General features: G+C 38.3%; 1 protein-coding gene across 1 annotated transcript; it reads left to right on the top strand.

Moving 5' to 3' along the window:
- LOC111191236 (ubiquitin-conjugating enzyme E2 R2) lies at window positions 1-18,101 on the top strand. Its single transcript, XM_022665541.2, has 5 exons — window positions 1-798; window positions 5,880-5,966; window positions 8,530-8,627; window positions 10,916-11,050; window positions 14,335-18,101. The coding sequence occupies exons 1-5, from the start codon at window positions 613-615 to the stop codon at window positions 14,546-14,548; spliced, it is 720 nt and encodes a 239-aa protein (XP_022521262.1). The 5' UTR covers window positions 1-612; the 3' UTR covers window positions 14,549-18,101.
- The last annotated feature ends 2,885 nt before the right edge of the window (window positions 18,102-20,986 follow it).

Raw genomic sequence — 20,986 nt, 5'->3', positions numbered from 1 at the left:
CGAGTGGAAGCGAGAGGAACACATACACAGAAAGCGGAGCGCAGATCAGAGCGGACCGTGCGGGCAGAGATGTGGCAGTTTGTAGTTTTTTCTTTGTAAATAAGTCGCTGTGCGCTGTTATAATCCGCGCTGCGAGGCTGTGTCAGGGCTGTGCGGCCTGTGTTTAAGTCGGCAACTCTCACGGAGAGACTCCGCGTCCTGTAAGTTAACGTTACAGCGGCTCTGGGCCGGGATCTGATCCGAGTCTACAGCTCAACAGTCCGGGTCTCGGACCTGCTCTCCGCCGCGGGCTGCCCGGGCTCGGAGCTCTGAGCTCGGCCTGTGCGGATTGAGATAGCTCGCTGGCTCCGCGCCGGTGTTCAGGTTTCTAGCCAGGCTCGCCTGTTTATGCGTCAGATAGATTTAGCCGCTGTCAGGCTAAGATAGGCTAAAGCTAAGAGAAACAATAGGCTTGTTTGTGTAGCTGAGGGTTAGCTTAGCTTAGCTTAGTTTAGCCTAGCTTTTACACAAAGCCAGTAGCAACAGCAGCAGCAGCAGCGAGCCCAGGCAGGCAGTTCCCCAGCCCGCCTCTCTCACTCACACCTAACCGGTTCTCCGCTCACCGCCGCGGGGATGGCCCAGCACAGCGGCCCGCATGTGGCCAGCTCCCAGAAGGCGCTGATGCTGGAGATGAAGAGCCTGCAGGAGGAGCCGGTGGAGGGCTTCAAGATCACACTGGTGGACGAGGCGGACCTGTACAACTGGGAAGTGGCCATATTCGGCCCCCCGAACACGCTGTACGAGGGGGGATACTTTAAGGTAAACTCGTTAATCTTGTTTATTTAGTAATTTCTGTGTGTTTTTCAGTGAGGATGTGGAGAGATCTGGGGGGGGGGGGGTGATTCCAGATTTCAACCCTCTACCATTTGGCCAGCTATATTTAACAGTCTATATTTAGCCACAGAGCCCGATGTAGGTTAGCCAGTCTACCCTGATCGAGGAGAACATCCAGTAAACGTTCATTGTTTACTGGTTGACATATTAGTTTACGTCTTATAACGTCAAATCAACAGTTATTACTCATTTCCTCGCAGTGTAGGGTTAACTTACATTAACCCAACTGTAGCTGTGAAAGCGTTAAATTGAAATTCAGACGTTTAATCAACGTTTAACTGTGGTGATTGGGGCTCTGAATCTAAGATGGATGGATGGATGGATGGATGGAACTATACCTTAGATATAAATAAAAAAAAGATTTAAAGAAAGCTGTAACCTCAAGATAAGTACCTTATCTACTACAGTGGTCAAATAATATACCTAATAATATATAAATACGAACAATACAAAACTATACAAAGGATAAAAGCTAACCTAACCGTAGAAAGGAGGTAGTGAATAAATATTTTACATGTAAATGTTATACAAAAAAATATGTAGTATACAGAATAAACAAGTGTTTCTGAATATATTAGATTTGTTTGTTTTAGTTTTGTAAGATGTTTAAACATTTTTTATTATTGTGGTGTAATTAATGGCTATTAATGACAATTATATTATTTCTCTCAAGAATAATAATGGTATAAAGTATATAAACGCCAGAGTTTCAGTTAAATCAACGTTTACTGAAAGTCACAATAGCTTTCAACACTTAGGTAAAAGCTAGGTTATCTAGTTACCAAAAAGTTTAATCAACGTTTAACTTTTTTTTTTTTTAATCTAAGTTATAATAGCCTTGTTTGTGGTTTGCCGTATAGAAAGGGGTATTTTAATAATACAAAAACAATAATAGTCTAATGTAAATGTCAACACATTTTGCCTAACAGCTTTACGTGTATGAACCTTAACATATAGGTTGTTTTAAAGTTGTTTCTCCACCATCAATACAAAAAAATAACGTTTATTTAATGTAAATTGCTTTGCTAGCAGTGAATGCTTTAAGGAAAGAGGTTTTCTCAATAAATACATTATCGTTGTTGTTGTTGTTGTTGTTGTTGTTTTTTGTTCACTAGCTAGATATACTTATTTAATGTTAGTGATTTTGCTACAAACAATACCATAACCTATGAATCTGTAACGTTAAATAAATGTTAAATAGACCTGAAATTAGTGTATAAACCCGAGGTTCTGGTCGTGTCAGTGTGTTTAAAGGTGGTTATACTGTAGCTGCTGTTTGTGTAGCTGCTGCTCGGCTGCCCACATAGCTAATGCTAAAGCTAAGCTAAAGTTAGCATTAGCTGGCAGGCTGTCTTTATCTAACATGGTCATCTTTTTGTAACACTAACATCCCCTTTATTAAACCACCGACAGCAGCAGCAGCAGCTCAGTTCCTCCTCAGCTCTGTTTTAGTGTGTGATTTAAGTTATATATGTGATTTAGGGCTGGTTATGTGATATTTACACTCTCTGATGTTTTGCTTCTTTGTTCCTCTAGCCTGCTATTCTCTCTGTCAACAATGCTCCCACCAGACAGCTAGCTTTCTCTCTCTGGGCGATATGGGGAAAAATCATATATCACGATATGGAATTTTTTATATCACGATATCGATATATATATATCATGATATACCACATTTGAGTATGTTTTCACTTAATCTTAAAAAAATGACAAAACAATAAACTTTATTTCAAAGTGACACTAAACCAAACTTGATGACAAATGAGAATTACTACCTTTACCTTTACTATACTTACCTGTATAATTAAAAAATATATATATATTGCTACTGCATATACCTCATGTTTTCATTTGATTATATATATATATATGTATACTATAAGGTAGTGATTCTCATTTGTGAAGGTTTAATGTCACTTTGAAAAGTAAAAGTAAATTATTTTGTCATATTTTTCGAAGAGTAACTGAAAACATACTCTAATGTGATATATCATGATATATATCGTTATCGTGATATTAAAAAATAAATAAATCGTGATATATGATTTTTCCCATATCTCCCAGCACTAGTTCACAGCCTTTACAGGCCTGACTAGAGTTAACTGCACTGTTTGATATATATATATATAAATTAAATATATATTTAATATATATTTTCTAGAGACAGGTTATATCTGTCCAGTATCATTCGTTTATGTTTTATTTATGTCAGATATGTTAATATGTGAACTAAAATGTCTTATTTTTTTAAATTAAAGTTAATTACTCTTATTGATAAAACTGCATTATTATGCTAATATATTAGCATGACAGGCTTGTTCATACCAGACGTGTTAATGCAGCTCTGTGGTCAAATCTGTGGTGGTAATCATATCTGATGCGATTTCATACATATCTATTAGGCCTGTTACAATAATTACAGTATCGATCTATTGTACAGTAACTACATTATCGACCTACCGTACAATGAATGGAAATTATCTTAATAGTAATTGATAATTGTGATTATCATTTGTTGTGTTTTTGATGTTTGTTTACCTATAGTAGGAAAAAAGGGTATATTTTAATGAAAATGTAGTTGTGTTTAACAAGCTATAACTGCTTTGTTATGCTATTTTATCATTGTCAGTAGAATTTAATGGCCATAAAACGACAATATTGGGAATATATATATCGTCCACAAAAATTGCTATCGGCACCCCTACCTTAAGTTTTAATTTTAATTCAATATGTTAAAACTAAACAAACAATATATAATCATTTTCTGACCTCAGTAGCTAAAGGAGATCACTATATAGTGAATAAGCTGGACATGGATTTGTTTTATTTTTTGTTTTTGTTTGTTTTACCTTTGTAAGCTGTAATGGTTTTTATAATGTTGGTTGCATTAATTGCTATGAATGACAGTAATATAGTTTATGGTAAGAATTGGTTATTGTAGGTATATAATTGCAGGAGTTTCAGTTCCTCAGCAGGGGTAGTGCGGCACTGAGGAGCTGGATGTGTTTATTAATAATAATAACAATAATATTAATAATAATAATAATAATAATAATATCGTTTAGTTTCTTTATTTTCTTTTATTATTTTTAGGTATTGCTTATTGATATTTTACTCTGATGTTTTTAGTTTTTTTGTTTATTCGATGTACTCCGAGTTTAAAAAAAGGTTGATTGATTGATTGAAAGAATGTGCTCATTGTGTCCCAGCGTTTCCCATTACTGCAGCTACATCTGGTCTGATTTTTACTGTGAATTATTTAATCAGATCCGGGATTATTACAGCAGGAGTGAGCGGATTGTTATGGAGGATTTTTATAAAGTAGGTCAGGCTGGTAAAAGTTCAGTGCGTGTCTTTGTTTACCCTGTTTACCCCGGGCCTGGCGGTTACAGTGGCGTCAGCGCCTGGAGCTGGAGCTGGAGCCGGGCTGTGCTCAGACTCGAACAGTGGCAGAGCCGGGAGTGTGAGCTATGCCCCCCCCTCCTCTGAGTGCTCACCGACCTGCCGTGCCCCCGGGGTGCAGTGCCAGAACCTGTAGTGCTGCTTAAAACTGTTTACACGGCTCAGGATGAGCTGTGCTTTGTTAGAAACCTGAACAAAGCAGAGCAGCAGCAGCATCATTTCTCACGGTTGTTTTTGACAGTAAGTTGGGGGCGGGGTTTAAAGGCAGGAAGATGGGGGCGTGGTTTAAAGAAGGCTCTTTCTGGACAGAGTGTACAGTGTTTACACAGAGATATGACTTTTGTACAGACTTACCAAAAAAAAATTAGTCAAAAGGTCCACATGTTGATTTAAAAAACTATGACTTGCATATTAATGTGTAGGAGTGGGCGATACGGCCCTAAAATAATATCACGATATTTCATGGTATTTTCGCGATAACGATACTTTTGGCGATATAAATACAAGACTTTTATCAGATCCGAGCCGAACGGCATATATGTCTTGTAATAAAAAATAAAAATAGAAAATCTGAAAAGCGCTGAATAAAAAAGCGTTGAATAATTTTATATCAACAACAGGAGCTCCTTGTCAATCATAATCTACTGCAGCCAATCATCTTAACAGATCTTTAAAAAAAAAAGGTGGAAACTGCGGAGCAGCCAATCATGTTATTATAACTTATTCAGTACAAAACAGTTTATATTGGTATCGGTACTCTGTATCGGCCAATACCAGAAAAGCCGGTATCGCAGGTATTGGTATGGAAAAAGTGGTATCGGTGCATCCCTACTTTTAAAATAAACTCATTTGCCATTTGTGGCGAATCTTTTTGTCGAATTGTGAGATATTCAGTGCGTTGTAAGTGCTGTGTTTGCTGTGTTTGCCTGTGCTTCAGTGTATTAGAGAGCTCCTCTGTCTCTGTGCAGTTGACTGGTGCTGAGTTTCAGTGGCAGTAAGTTGATAGCTGTGTTTTTGTGAGAGCATTGGCGCTGGATTGGGTTCAGCAGAGCAGGGTACTGTTATGTAATGCAGATTAACCCAGTTGTTTTACTGTGTAAAATTGGCTGGCTCTGATTGGCTGTTGTCTGGTTTGGAGACGTTTGTTGATGGGTTCTGTTCTGTTGTTTGCCGGTTTTGCCCCGTTCCCCACTGGCCCATCTGCATTGTTTCCTCCGGTTGTAAAGCGTCTCCAATCCAATTACCGGCGGCTGTCCCGCAGCGGAGTGTCCCGCAGTCTCTCTGTGTCCCGTCGTCCTGCTCGGGGAGGGAGCGGCTACCCCCGTCCGGCGGCCCTGTGTTAGAGCCTGCCTGATCACTGCGCTCCACTGGGGCGTTAATGGATTAGAAACGGTCCTGAACCCCACAGCACCGTCGGCCCGGCCCGTCTGTCAGTGCCAGGCGGAAAATCGCTGGTGATGGAAGGGGTCTGGGCTGTGGAGCTGTGGTGCTGGGGGCCCGGAGCGAGGGGCCCGGGTCGAAGTTTCTTTGTGTATTTATTTTAATTCTCTGTGTTCTTTTGTTCTGGTCTTAATAATGAAATCTCTCTGTTTTTCTTCCTCCAGGCACGCATCAAGTTCCCCATCGACTACCCCTACTCCCCTCCGGCCTTCAGATTTCTCACCAAGATGTGGCACCCCAACATTTATGAGGTGTGTGTGTGTGTGTGTGTGTGTCCTGTCACTAGGTCATGTGACTGATGTGGTTGTTTGCCATGGGGGCAGCAGGTGTTGGAAATGGTCCTAGGGTCGTTCAGTCTATAAATAGCAAGTTTCTGCAATAAACAAACAATGTGAGTGGAAGTAACAGCATGCTGTTGGGTTGTGAATAATAAGAGTAAGTAATTGCTTGGTTTGCAGTTTGATTGAATGCATTAGGGCTCTTAGTCAGCTGACCTTGATTTAATTAGTTGCATGATGGTGGTGATGATGGATATATTAAACAGTGTGATTGGCTGAGAGGCGTTCTATGAGTGCCGTTATCAGCCGGTAATGCACTGCGCCATTATCAGTTGGTAATGCAGCGCTTACAAACCAAACAGCACAAACGCAGCTACAAACAGAGCAGCAATGGAACTATTTTAACTAGCAGAGGTTTGGTTTATAACCAAACCGATCCTATTTCCGATCTCTTCCTTTTTAACTCTGTAAAATCTTTCAATAAACAGTAATAACGGAACTTAAGGTTTGTGCTACAATGTGCGGCAGTTAAACAGCTCCGCGCGACAGATTTCGTTGAAATATCGAAACCGTGACACCCCTAGTTTTTATACTATGAGTTTTTTTTCCCCCAAATATTGAATATTGTCTGATGTATCCTGACAAATGCATTGTATTCTGCACTGAAAAATCTCTGCTAATGTTATGTTTGATTAGAAGTGTTATCTTTATTAAAAAAAAGCCTCTTCCTGTTGTGAATAGCTGTGTGTAAACATGTACAGAGGGTGAGGGTGAGGGAGGGTGAGTGACAGTGATAAGAGTGCCTCTGGGAGAGAGTGAACCAGGCCAGCGGTTCTGACCCGGCTTGGCAGCGTCTCTGGGCTTTGTGAGCTGTCTGAATGTGCGGTATTCACAGCGAGGCTTCTGTAGAGAAAACATGTTTGTGTAGCTTCAGCTATTTCTGCTGAATCTCCTCCTTCACTTCTGAGAGACGCACAGCGTTGAGGAGTGCCCAAGGCCTGAACACTCGATCACAACCGCTCAGAACATTCTGTACCTCCAACCCGGCACTTCCAACTCAACCAGCTCGACTCCAGGCTCCAGTCCTCACAATAAAACCCGCACAAACGCTCAGAAACGCTGTTATCTGAGCTGGATAGTCTCCCACTGCGCACCGCACTGTCCACAAGGCCAGAGCAGGACATGGATAGACAAAGCTGACCTTGATTTTTATGTTGTGTTTTATTATTATCATACAAATATAACCTAAGTAAATATAAAAGTATATAAAACACTTTTTACGTGATGATGATTTCATTTATTAAAGAAACATGACTATCGAAACCAGTCTGATTCAATTTAAATACTAACCACAACCAGGCCTGATTACTGATTCCAGACCTGTAGAATCATCAAGAAATCACTTATATAATAGAATCTGTCTGACAACAAATGAAGCAGATAAAAGATCTCAACAAAAAGCAGCACATTATTATTATTATTATTATTATTATACACCCATCTGAAGAAATTAAAAAAATAAGTTATTGATTATCTATCAGTCTGGTTATAAAAGGTTATAAAGTCATTTATTTCTAAAGCTTTGGGACTCCAGAGAACCACAGTGATTCACTATTATTTACTAATGGAGAAAAAAAAAAACATGGAACACTGGTGAACCTTCCCAGGAGTGACCGGCAGATCGAATGAAATTACTTCAAAAGGGCATGAAGAACTCATCCAGGAGGTCCATAAAAAAGCAGGACAGTGACCCAAAGCTCACAAACACAAAGTCCACCTCTGAATGACTTAAAAAAAAAAAAAAAAAAAAAAAAACTTAATGAGAGTTTTGGAGTGTCCTAGTTAAAGTCTGAATGATTGGAGGATTTGTTTAGCATAAACGTCCTGTTTTAGATAATCCACAGCATCTCAATGTGTCTCTATTAAAATAAGTTATTAGTTTTAGGGGGCAAACACTTTTTCACGCAGGGCTAGATTGGTTTGAATTGTTTTTTAATTTAAACACCAGTCCCTAATAACCTAACCACGTGGTCGTGATAAATCACCTGGTTGAAGTAGTTAATCTGTTCAGGAGAACAGTTGCAAGCTCAGCGTCTTGTTATCTTTTTGTCAATCTCACTAACAGTATTTACTCTTGTTTTATTTCAACTTTCATTGAAATCATTTCAGAGACTTTTGGGCGAACGTGAGGCGTTTTAGGCGTTTTAGGCTTTGTAGCAGCTGAGGTTTGCTTGCTAGCTTCCATGGCTGTTGTGTTTTTTTTTTGTTTTTTTTTTATATATATAAACCTGGCAACCCCAGAGGCCAAACCCGCACTGATTTCTGTGACGTACTGCGCGGTTCCAGTAATAAAACGCTGGCTTTAGCTCTGCTAACTTAACATGTTTCCTTAATATCTGATGATCCTGATCATTATATTATTTTCTACTGTAAATCTTATCCTAAATGAAGTAAAAACAAAACAAATTACTTCTCAGATGAAGTGTGTGTGAGTTTACCTGTTGAATTAACGCCTGCTCTCTTGTTTGTTTTTCAGAATGGCGATGTGTGTATATCCATCCTTCACCCTCCGGTAGACGACCCTCAGAGTGGAGAGCTGCCCTCAGAGCGGTGGAACCCCACGCAGAACGTCAGGTGAAGAACACGCAGGACACTCTGGCTGATATTACACTGCACTAGTGCAAAACTATTAGCCCGGTTATTGTTTTAGCATTGCTAATGCGGTGTTAGCATGCCGGCAACCGGGCTTATCTTACATCACTGTGGTGGTGACACGACCTGACTAGCCAATAGGCACGTTCAACAGTCTTTAACCCCTCCCACTGAACATGCAAGTAGGAGTGTGCACCATATCATATCATATCATAGCCTAAAATTATTTTATTACATGAAGTTACAGGGCTTGAAAATTAAGTTTAAATTATAAAAACAAGCAAACAATGTAAGATTTGATAAAAAAAAAAAAAAAAAAAATCTAAATAAAAGGATATGCAAAAAAACAAACAAAAAAACTCTGTTCAGTAAAATAGATAAATACCCGATGTAAAGTGAAATGTAAACAATTCTAATCCATGTAGAGATGTACTGTATTTCCAATAGAAGTAAAAATGTAAAATATATAATATTTATATTAGGTAACGGACATCAGTAAATTAAATATAAATATAAAGTATAAATAAGTATAAATATAGCCAAATATATGTATAATTAATAATTAATTAATAAATATTTAACAATGACTGTATGCATAGCTGCTGCATATAAGCAAATCATGACAAGAAGAGCATTTGTTGCTTGTATATCTATGAATGAAGTGTAAGATTTATTTATTGTTCATCTTAATGTGAAAATAACATTAATTAATGCTGTTGTGTTTAATTAACATTATCTAAGCTTTGTTAATGGATTACCTCATGTCTTGTTCATGGTAACTAATGCACTAATAGTTCATGTTTAAACTCTGGATTCGACAGTTTTCTAGTAAAACAGTCGAGCATCGTTTGGGCCTTGTGTAATTCTTCTGTTTTACTCTGTGCTGTTTGATGTCGCAGCTCGGGGGCGTTATCAGTTCAGCTGATTATTTCTGATTATTTCTTTGTGCTCAGTTCTAGCTGTAATTCACTCTCAGTCTGTGGCAGGAAGTAACTACCCAGTCTTTCCTGTCCTAGCGCTGTCTTCCTCTTTCTCCCCCGTCACTTTAGAGCTCTGATATATCTGCTCTCACATATCTGTCTGTCTGTAGCATCCGCAGAAAAATGCCTTTAGCTTCCTGGAAGTGACTGGTGTCTGCGGAGCACCTGTCAGTGAGCACTACAGCACATGATGATAAACCGTACAGCAGCCTGTCATCCAGGAGCTCACGTTTCACAATCAGCTCATACTGACAGCAGCTGCTGGACTCCTGTTGGGTCTGAAGCACATTTGCTGTGCTATTGTTCAGACCATAGACTGTACTGTGTATAGCTGAACAGAGCAGTTTTTTTTTTTTACTGTGGCGCGTATTTATTTATTTATTTTACTGTTTTTTTATTTGTGGCGTGGACCTTTTTTAACTGTGGCGCATATATATATATATATATATATATTATTTTTTTTATTTTTTTATTTTTTAACTGTGGCGCGGATTTCTTTTTTTTTTTTTTACTGTGGCGCGTATTTATTTATTTTTTTTAAGTGTGGCGCGGATTTTTTTTTTTTTTTTTTTTAACTGTGACGCGGATTTCTTTTTTTTTTTTTTTTTTTTTAACTGTTTTTTATTTGTGTCGTGGAGCTTTTTTAACTGTGGCGCAGATTTTTTTTATTTTTTTTTTAACTGTGGCGCAGAGCTTTTTTAACTGTCAGAATCGATTCTCATTTTCAAAAAAATGTTTTTTTTATGTAGGTGCAGCTCACTCAGCGTGACTTCTGGCACTAGGACTACAACTACTGACTTATTTAGTAGTCAACTAATCTGCCGATTACTTGTTGGTTTAGTTGTGATTTTTTATTTTTTCTTCTTTTTTCTCTCCTTCCCCCCTTTCATGCCCTCCATTGTACTACTGATGAGAACAGCTAAACATTTAGGCCCCAAGACTGTTGTTCAATACATTTTCCTAGTAACAGTATCATACCTATATTAAATAAAAATTACAGAGTATATTATATATTTTTTTTACTCTTTTCTTTCTTTATTTCTCCCAAGGAGATATATCTTCCCTAAACCACTGTTGGTCTAAGAGTATATAGGTATATTACAGTCTGTTATTACTATATACTACTATATATAATTTAATTTTAATGAAGTGAACAGAGTACATCATCTCTCCAACACGTATCCAGTTTAGTTAGTTTAACTAATAATATTAAAAATGTTAATGAAGGAGTGAAGCCTGTTGATGCCTGGGGTTTATAGTAATCTTGTTCTGTCTGTCTGTGTGTTTCAGGACTATTCTGCTGAGTGTCATATCGTTGCTGAACGAGCCGAACACTTTCTCTCCCGCTAACGTGGACGCCTCAGTCATGTACCGCAAATGGAGAGACAGCAAGGGGAAGGACCGGGAGTACGCAGAGATCATTCGGTGAGATTTCTATTTATTTAATTAATAGCAATAAACATACAGACGCCTAATTCACTAATGTGAAGAAGTGAACAGTTGTTTTGTGGTGAGTTTCTGGCATTAAGGATGGATTCTAAAAAAAAGTGGAAGTGATGAGCAGCACATTCAAAGGCCCCAGTGACCAAAGAAACCCACAGTATTATTCAGTGTTAAAAATTACAATTTAATATGTAGTATAATATTTGATGGCCTTTTTCTTTTTATGGATTGAAATAGAAAAATCGCTTGAAGTTTTTCTCCGTAGCTAGTTAGTTAGTAATTTTCCCGTTCCACCTTAAATAATGCAGCAGACAGCTGAGCGGAACTTAAAAATACGATGAAAGAACTTTACTATCCGCTCCCCATCATAGAGGAATTGAGGAAAGCACAGTAATAATGAATTGTGCACCACCTGCCCTTTTCTGAAGATCTATGATAAGCTAGTTATAAACTAGTTAACCAGCAACTTCGCTGCGCTCCACTGTTTTATATCTATCAGGTGTTTGAAGGTTTGTCTTCATATTTAGAGGGAGGATTTCACCTCTTAAGGGGAAGAATTAAACTCGAGAACAAAGCGTAGGGGTACAAAACAGCAGGACTCGTTCGCTTCTAAGATTCTGAAAAGGATGAAACCGAAACTTCTCATGAAGCGATGCTGTTTAACATACAAGCATCAGTAGTGACTGTTTAGACTAAAGCCAGAAATAAACAGCGGTTTTGGATTTGGGCCGCTTTTACCAGCTCTGTGAACGTAGCCTCAGATAATAATAATAATAATAATGATGATGAGGTGGATGCACACCTCATTTTTGGTATTAAGTTACGCAGCAGCCATTAGAGAGATTTTTCTGCGGGTGAGATTAACAGAGCTATGAGCCAGCAGTCAGTCAGCTCTCACGTATCAGTAAACCTGACGCAGATGATGATGTAGATCTGATTCCACAGAAACGCTCAGTGATACGCTGTGCTCTCGGATTCGGCTGTAGTTCTGATGAAGTGTCTGAGTCACAAACGGGCCTTCTTCTTTAAACAGGGTTTAAACTGTGCTGCCCTCTGTTGGTGAGAAGGTTTATAGCAACAAAAAAAAAAATAAGAAGAAGAAAAACATCTCACTTCCTCATAGCAAATATTATGGGCTGGTAATAAAAGTCCTCTTCCAGGTTTTCACAACCCTTGGAAAATGTGATTTTCCATGTGATCTGAAAGCACTTTTTTAAATCTCTATAACAGTTCAGCTTATGAAGCTTCATTATTAACTAATGCAGACACATGTTGGCTAAAACCACCAAACATAATCCTTCCTCTCCTTGACTCCCGAAACAAAGACTTCAACTTTACAGTCTCTAAAATTTCACTTCCTTCTTATTATTGGGAACCCCACATTAACATTACATTACATTACATTGAGTCTGCAGTTTGTAGAGAAACTTAAACTGGAACCACTTTGAGAACTGGAAAAGCTTTCTCTTCTGATTTCAGCGTATTTTCATGTTTAGTTTCATGTTCTGTTTGTGTAACTGCGCTTCACGTCACAGAAGAAAAATTTGGAAATACAGAAAAGGCGTGAAAAAGCCTGTAAAAGGTGCTGTTCTTTAAACAGTGCATAGGAATGCACAAAATATTTCGAAAAAAATAAGTCGAAAATTAAACGTTTAGCAGAAGACAGAAAACTTGTTTTGCTTTTTAGTCAAAAAGCAGTTAGAAAACAACAATTTACAGGGTTAAACACTTAACATTTTACAGTTTTTCTGGATTGTTTACACACATTTTCATTCAATCCTTCAATTCTCCTGCAAAATGAAACTTTACATTCAAAACAGTGTTATCTCTTCACAAAAGGCTGTGTTCCTTGTGAAAACAAGAGATTTTATTCATGAAAATTGTGCCAAATGCAGAAAATTGTGTATGTAGTGTTCTGAAAAAGTGTGTTTTAGAACTGCAATTTGAGTGTAAAGCAGAAAGTGTGCTTGTGGTTTATACAGAAATAGAAATTGTGTGTAAACAATCCAGAAAAACTGTAATATTCCAGCAGACAAAACAATAAATGTGCCTCAGCAGTGCAATTTTAATCATACATTTAGCTCAGTAATGCTACTCTTAATCATAAATTTCTCAGTAGCTCTATTCTTATCATAGATTCACCTCAGTAGTACTACACTGAGAGATTTACCTCAGTAGTGCTATTCCTATTTATTTATGTACCTTAGTAGTGCTGTTCTTATCGTAGATTTACCTCAGTATTATTACACTAAAAGATTTACCTCAGTAGTCCTGTTCTAATCATACATTTACCTCAGTGGTCCTGTTCTGATCATACATTTACCTCAGCATTCCTGTTCTAATTATAAATTTACCTCAGTAGTCCTGTTCTAATCATACATTTACCTCAGCATTCCTGTTCTAATCATAAATTTACCTCAGTAGAACTACACTAAAATGTTTACCTCAGCATTCCTGTTCTAATCATACATTTACCTCAGTGGTCCTGTTCTAATCATACATTTACCTCAGTAGTCCTGTTCTAATCATACATTTACCTCAGCATTCCTGTTCTAATCATACATTTACCTCAGTAGTCCTGTTCTAATCATACATTTACCTCAGCATTCCTGTTCTAATCATAAATTTACCTCAGTAGAACTACACTAAAATGTTTACCTCAGCATTCCTGTTCTAATCATACATTTACCTCAGTGGTCCTGTTCTAATCATACATTTACCTCAGTAGTCCTGTTCTAATCATACATTTACCTCAGCATTCCTGTTCTAATCATACATTTACCTCAGTAGTCCTGTTCTAATCATACATTTACCTCAGCATTCCTGTTCTAATCATAAATTTACCTCAGTAGAACTACACTAAAATGTTTACCTCAGCATTCCTGTTCTAATCATACATTTACCTCAGCATTCCTGTTCTAATCATACATTTACCTCAGTGGTCCTGTTCTAATCATACATTTACCTCAGTAGTCCTGTTCTAATCATACATTTACCTCAGCATTCCTGTTCTAATCATAAATTTACCTCAGTAGAACTACACTAAAATGTTTACCTCAGCATTCCTGTTCTAATCATAAATTTACCTCAGTATTGCTACCACAAATTTACCCCACACATGATTACGATTGGCAGCAGTTCCTCCAGAACCCTGAGGAGCCTGTTGAAAGGAGGCAGGGCTGAAGGGTAGCTTGTGTTTTTTTTAATATTGAGTGAATGTGTCTAAAGTGTGTGTTTTTTTTTTTTTTTCTCTGTGTGTGTTACAGGAAGCAGGTTCTGGCCACTAAAGCAGAAGCAGAGCGGGACGGTGTAAAGGTTCCCACCACGCTGGCGGAATACTGCGTCCGCACGCGCGCCCCGCCCACCGACGAGGGCTCCGACTTGTTTTACGACGATTACTATGACGACGAGGACTTGGAGGACGATAACGACGAGGACTGTTGCTACGACGAGGACGACTCAGGAAACGAGGAGTCGTGACACCGCCGCGGCGTCATCGGCACCACCCACGTCCTCCTCGTCTCGCCCGCCTCCTCTTCATCTTCACCCTGAAAAGAGTTGAAAAGCTGTCGCATGTATTCATTTCACTTGGATAGCTGTTTTTGTTGGATTTGTTCTGTTTTGTTTGGTTCGTTTATCCTTAAAGGAACTATAAAATATGATTTTTCTTTTTTTTTGGTGGTTAATTTTGTTTTTGGTTGATTAATAGCTGGAAAATTAATTATTTTCTCACTTTTTTCTCGCTTTTTTTTTTTTTTTCCCCCCCATAAGCTTTTAAATTCATTGCGGTTTCATGAGGGTTCATTTTAAAAGTTTTATTTCCCCCTTTTTTGTGCTTCAGAAATCCAGGCACCTCCTGCTTTCTCAGACACATGAATGAATGAATTAATGAATGGATGGATGAACAGATGGATGGATGGATGGATGGTTGCTTGACTGTTTTAATGAATATTACTATGGAATGGTGATTTACTAGCGCTTGAATGAAAGGAATGATTTTTTTTTTTTTTTTTTGTATATTTAATTTGATTCTGATTATTCCCTCTGTGGCTTTTTTGAGTTAGGTAAGTTAGTTCTAGTCTTCTGTTCATCCAGTTTCCTCTTCTCAGACTTAATTAATTTAATTGATCTCTCTATGCTCCGCCCATTAATAAAATGTTCTTTTATAGCAACTGTTGCTAAGTTGGACAAGCTTTACAGAACTTTAGCTTGCAAAAATTACATAAGGAATGTCGTGGCCTTCTGTCCCAAATGTTCAGCGTACATAACTTTTATTTTTATTAAAAAAAAATCCCAATTTAGCACAGCTAATTACCCAAACCCACTCATTAGGACTCCCCCTATCACTAGTGATGCCCCAACACACCAGGAGGGTGAAGACTAACACATGCCTCCTCCGATACATGTGAATTCATGCAGCATTGCCGAGCAGCATCTCAGCGCGCTTAGAGGAAAGAGCCGTGACTCTGTTCTGATACATCAGCTCACAGACGCCCTGTGCTGTGGACATCACCCTAGGAGTGATGTGGGGAAAGAGAGAGCGCCATCTACCCACCCGGAGGGAGCAGGGCCGGTTTTGAGTACATCATTTAAACTGGAATCTCTTCACCAGTTTTAAAACTTTAAAGGCACCAAACCCTAAGATCAGAATTCAAGATGGCTGCCCCACACGTTAATAAAACATGCAGTTTATCATCATTTCTATCATCTATTCGTGTCATACAACCTTGGAAGTGATGGTCAAACCTGTTGGGTTACATTGTCAGCATAGAGAGTCACCTTTTCAGGTGTTGTGTGGAATTCTGCCCACATGCCAGAATCTGACTCGCTTCGAGTATGAAAGAATGAGAGGAACAGATTCCACTCGGATTACTTTAGAAATAAGGGTTAATCTACGTTTACAGTAGAAACAGAATCAACAGAACTGTGATCTGTTGTACCCGTACTGCTGGAGACCGATTTTGTCACAACACCTCTTCTTTTATCTTCTTCTGTGATGTTTAATAGGTGATGATATCCTGTGACTCAACTTCCTGTAACTGGTCTGAATCGGCCCTTTTGTTTAGGACTTAAGTTCGTGGTTATGTTCACACCTGCTATTTTGGGTTGGACCAAACTGGATTAGTGTGAACACGCCCGAACACATTCCTTAAAAAAACCCTTTGTTGTGTTGAGTTGTGTTTGGAATGGAGCTCAGTCGTTGGTTCTGTAAAGCTTGGAACAGCGAGAACACAGTTTTTTTGTGTTTGTGGAGCTGTAGCAGGTCAGATGGGGAGCAGGAAAATACAATAAAATGCAGTTTTACCTGGTTTTTGCTTCAGAGATGTGGCTTTAAAATAAAATAAAAATGTCTGCAGGATTGTGACCTCAGTCCTGGTCTTGGAGGGCCTTTTTAGATTGTGGCGTTCTTGGTCGAACACAGTTCTTTGAGCTCCCAAACTATTTTCCCAATGTGGAAGAATTAGGATTCTGATGGGATGCTTTAAATGGACTTGTATTCTTTGTTTTATTTTTCCTCCCTGAATAGAGCTGTGTCTAAAGCCCAGGCAAAATCTGCCTTGCTCATTTCTCCTCTATGTCCTAGAGAGCTGCTCTAAAGTGAAGGACCCTTTGCGTAGAGTTGAGGAGAAGTGCAGTCGACGTTCGCAGTGATGCTGAGGTCGCAGCTGATGTATCCTTCATGTGCTTTGTGTGTTTTTACCCACAATTCTCTGCTCACACACAGCACAAAGAGGGTGAAAAAGGAAAGCAGCGGTGTGGAAAAAATAGCTGAAAGCTAAGCCTCAAGAGTAGAAACCCCTTCTTAAAAAAATGGTGGGAGTTAAAACTTATATAATACGAAGGTGTGGAAAAAAAAAAAGAGCACCAAGAAAATTAGGGAGTTTGGAGTTGCTTTTAAAATATTTTTTATTTATTTTTAAATTATTATTATTACAAATAAATCCTTGTTAGACTGTTTCAGATGTGCAACCAACAGGCTACTGAGAACTACTGAGAGGGAGTCTCAATAGGACAGTAGTGCCACCTTGGACTCGCCCCCTACCTTGACTGCAGCCTAGGCTTTGGAACGCAGCCGTGAATTAGGTTTGTGCAGAGATTTCAAGGCTAGAGATATACTTGCTCTCAGACGTGAGCTTCACGTATGTAGTCTCTACGCTGTGTGTGTGTTTGTGTGTTACTGGAGCTCTCCACTAGAGGCCTCCACCTACCACAGCGCCCAGGACGCACCGTACAGATCCAGGCAGATGTTCTTCTTCAAAGCTTTTTTTTTTTTTTTTTTATCACAATGTTGGGTGTACTGCATTCGTTTCTAAAGGTGCGCTCCAGCTCTACAGAGGGTGGAATCATAAAGACTTAAAGGGTAGGTAGTAGGGTGTTCACTGATTGATTTGTCTTTTTTTTTTTTTTCTCGTTCAGCTGAAATGTTTTGAGTTTCGCCAATATTGTATCGTCCTCTCACGAATTTCAATTATTTGGCTCCTAGCTATTTTAATAGAGAATGTACTTTTTTTTTTTTTTTTTGTTTGTTTCTTTCTCCGTTTTTTCTTTCGAAGACGGCGACGTAAAAATTTCCTCGTTTTGGGGCTTTCTGGGTGATCCTCCTGGACTTACGAATGCTCATGTGTTTTTGATTTTTGTTGGAATCTTTCGCTCAGTAAAATGACGGCAGCGTCGGCATCAAACCCTGTAGTTTATTTCACGTCTTCGAGCTTCTGGAGACTGGAGAGGGCTTTCAAATCATCAGCATTCCACCATTTCCAGCCAGTTCGGCGTGAGCTCGTTTTAACTGACTCTCAGGATAAACCAACCAGAGGGCAAAGCCCTCAAAATCTCCCCCTGCAACTCCGACCCGACACCCTCGACCCCCCTTCTCATCGTGAACAGCGAGTTAACCAGTCCTTCAGTTTTGTTCTCGGCGGTTGCGGCAGCGGTTTACGATATTAAACCTCGATGCTGATCATTTTACTGACCTGTATGTATTTTTATGGTTTGTTGGCCTATTTAAAACTGAAAATAAAAATCTTTATTAGAATATTTCTGGTTTTCTAGTGGTGATTTTCACGGCTGCACCATGTAAACGCCACCACTTTTTTATTTTGGAAATCATTTCCATCCTCACAGCGTGTTATCCCTGTAGGGATCGGGATCATACACAATACAGACAAAATAAAGTCATGGTTAAAATGGTTTCATGGCTAAATTGGAGCAGCCTGGTGTTCAATCTTCATTAATTGCACATTGCAGCAGTAAGAGCAGAGTGTGAAGGTTCAATTAGCAGGGTAAGAGCACAGTTCTGCTCTAAATACTGCAATGCACACAACATTATGGGGGACATACCAGAGTTCAAAAGAGGACAAATTGTTGGGGCACGTCTTGCTGGAGCATCTGTGACCAAGACAGCAAGTCTTTGTGATGCATCAAGGGCCACGGTATCCAGGGTAATGTCAGCATACCACCAAGAAGGACCAACCACATCCAACAGGATTAACTGTGGACGCTGTAAGAGGAAGCTGTCTGAAAGGGATGTTCGGGTGCTAATTCACATATATATATATGCATTAGATTTATGTAACACTTTATCTAGACCAGCTTAAACCTTATCCGGACGGTATTAGTTTCTCATGGGGTTCTGGGGTAATTTTCTCTTTTATGGAGGGTTTTTATCCTCTGTGATTTTATTCCCGTCCAGAATGTTTTTTTTCGCTGAACTCTTTTTGTGCTCCTTCGGTAATTTTAGTCTCGTCCGGACTTGAAATAAAATTATTTTAAAAAATAATAATAATTTACTCCACTGCCAACAGCTCGTTTTTAAGTATGAAGAAATTTTACACAGACAATAAACATTAGTGGTTGTGTAAAATCCGCTATTTGGACGGCTAACTATGACCCTAATTGAACGTCAGTGTGCAGTGAAAAATTTGAACGTCGGACCAGGTAACTTATTTTGGACATGCTTGGGACGTACATTATTAAAGAATATATTTATCCATTTTTTATATTAATTAATCAACTTTTTTATCAATACCATTGATATATATATATATACATATCTTATTTATTATTAAGCATTGTTTATTGATTTAAACTCACTCCACTCTGATCTGTGAGGTAACACGCCAAATTTGGACAGGTCGTGTAATTTTATGATCATGTATGGGTTTGTAGTGTTAGTAGATTTTGCTCTGAAGTCTTAAAGCACCCGAACCTGCTGGCGTTGCCTCTTTTCCCACGCAGCTAGCTAGCGAACTAGCTAAGGATAGCTATATATATTTTTTTTTTTTTCACAACAGAGGAGTCAATTTAAAATAAACACAGTGGTACGATAGGGGTAATTAATGTGATTTATCCATTGCTTTTAGTGGTTGTGGGCAGATTGAAGTGTTTTAGAAAAAATAAGGGGGAATAAAATGCAATTTATTTTGAAACATGGTGTGTAACGAACATTCATAACTGGTACCAGAAGGTGGTTAAGCTGCCTTGTGTTCCAATAAACCTTCCTGTAGCATCGTTTGACTTAGCAGCAGATTTTAACCTGAACCTTTTTAATTTTTATAGTTTGTTTCCTTGTATGTGTAACTAAATAAAATTTAGTTCAATGTTAACATATTTATTTTTATTTCAGAATGTGTTCAAGTAAACACATTTCTAACAGGTTCAAAAAGAAGAGTTTTTAACTGCTGGGATTTTTTTTAAACGAGAAATTAAATGCTTTAAATAAAGGCAATAAAATAATTTGGTTACCTATACATGATTTAATTGTGTACTTTGAACCTAAAATTACCTAGTTATCGTAACATTTTGTAAAAGGCACTTAAATAAGATAGTTTCTTCTATGTCAAATTGCAAGTTAGTATAACCTAAAATTATTTAGTAAAAAAGATTTTTAAACTTCTTTAACTAAGTTGAGTTACTATCAATAAATCATTTTTATGTAATGAGTTTCATCAAATTTTTTGAGTTAATGTCTTGGGTTATTCAGTGTGGACACTGAATGGCGAGAGCAGCCAGGTGAAGGTTGGGGAGGAGAGAAGTTAAATCGGTTAAGTCTCCACCTGCAGCAGAACTACAGCCGATCTCGCGCTGTGGATCTTATAAAAAGAATTAAAAAAAAAAAACAGAAACCCCTCTGATATTATAGCATCAAACTGCATGGATATGAGCTAGAATAACAGCAGCTATAACAGCGAGGTTACTATTAGGAGATATTCTAATTTAAAAACGCTGAATTCTGTATATTATTTATATGAGAGCAAATTATATAAAAACCTTAACCTAAAAATATTTTTTTCAAACCATTAGGTCCACCTAATGTTTATAATATAGCAGCAGACACACACTTAGAAAAGTAAGTACAGATTTGTAAAGAGTACAAAGCTTGTCGCTGGGGCTGTACCTTATATTGAGGTACAAAAAAGTACCTTTCAGTAAAAGTCCTTTTTTGTACCCATGTTTTTATGCCAGTAAAGATTACAAAGATTATAAACATTATCATCAACTGAATATGTGTCAAGAACTTCATGATGCAAAATTGTCTGGCTCTCAAATAAAAAAATGTGAAAATAAAATATATATTGTTTATTAGTACAGTGGTACAGAATACAGAATGTACCTTTTGATTGGTTAAATTGTACAAATTTGTGCTTATTGCTGTTAGGAATGACTTTGTACTTCAGAGGGCACAAATCTGACCCTGTAAAGACCAATATTGTACCTTTGAGTACAAAAAAAGTACTCCTTTGGTACCTCTGTTTTTTAGAGTGCAGAGGGGGAGGAGAGTTAGCGGACAGAAAAATCCATGACGTCATTACCCGCTCTCCCCGGCGCGAACGCGAGCGGCCGCTGCGTTGACGTCATCGCCGCTCTCCCTCGCAAACGCGCATATTAATAGAGTCAGACACAGCCTAAAGGAGCAATTGA

The sequence above is a fragment of the Astyanax mexicanus genome, chromosome 4 (assembly GCF_023375975.1).
Source record: "Astyanax mexicanus isolate ESR-SI-001 chromosome 4, AstMex3_surface, whole genome shotgun sequence".
NCBI lineage: Eukaryota > Metazoa > Chordata > Actinopteri > Characiformes > Acestrorhamphidae > Astyanax > Astyanax mexicanus.
The sequence above is the reverse complement of the archived record's forward strand: the minus strand, read 5'-3'. Positions and strand labels throughout refer to the sequence as shown.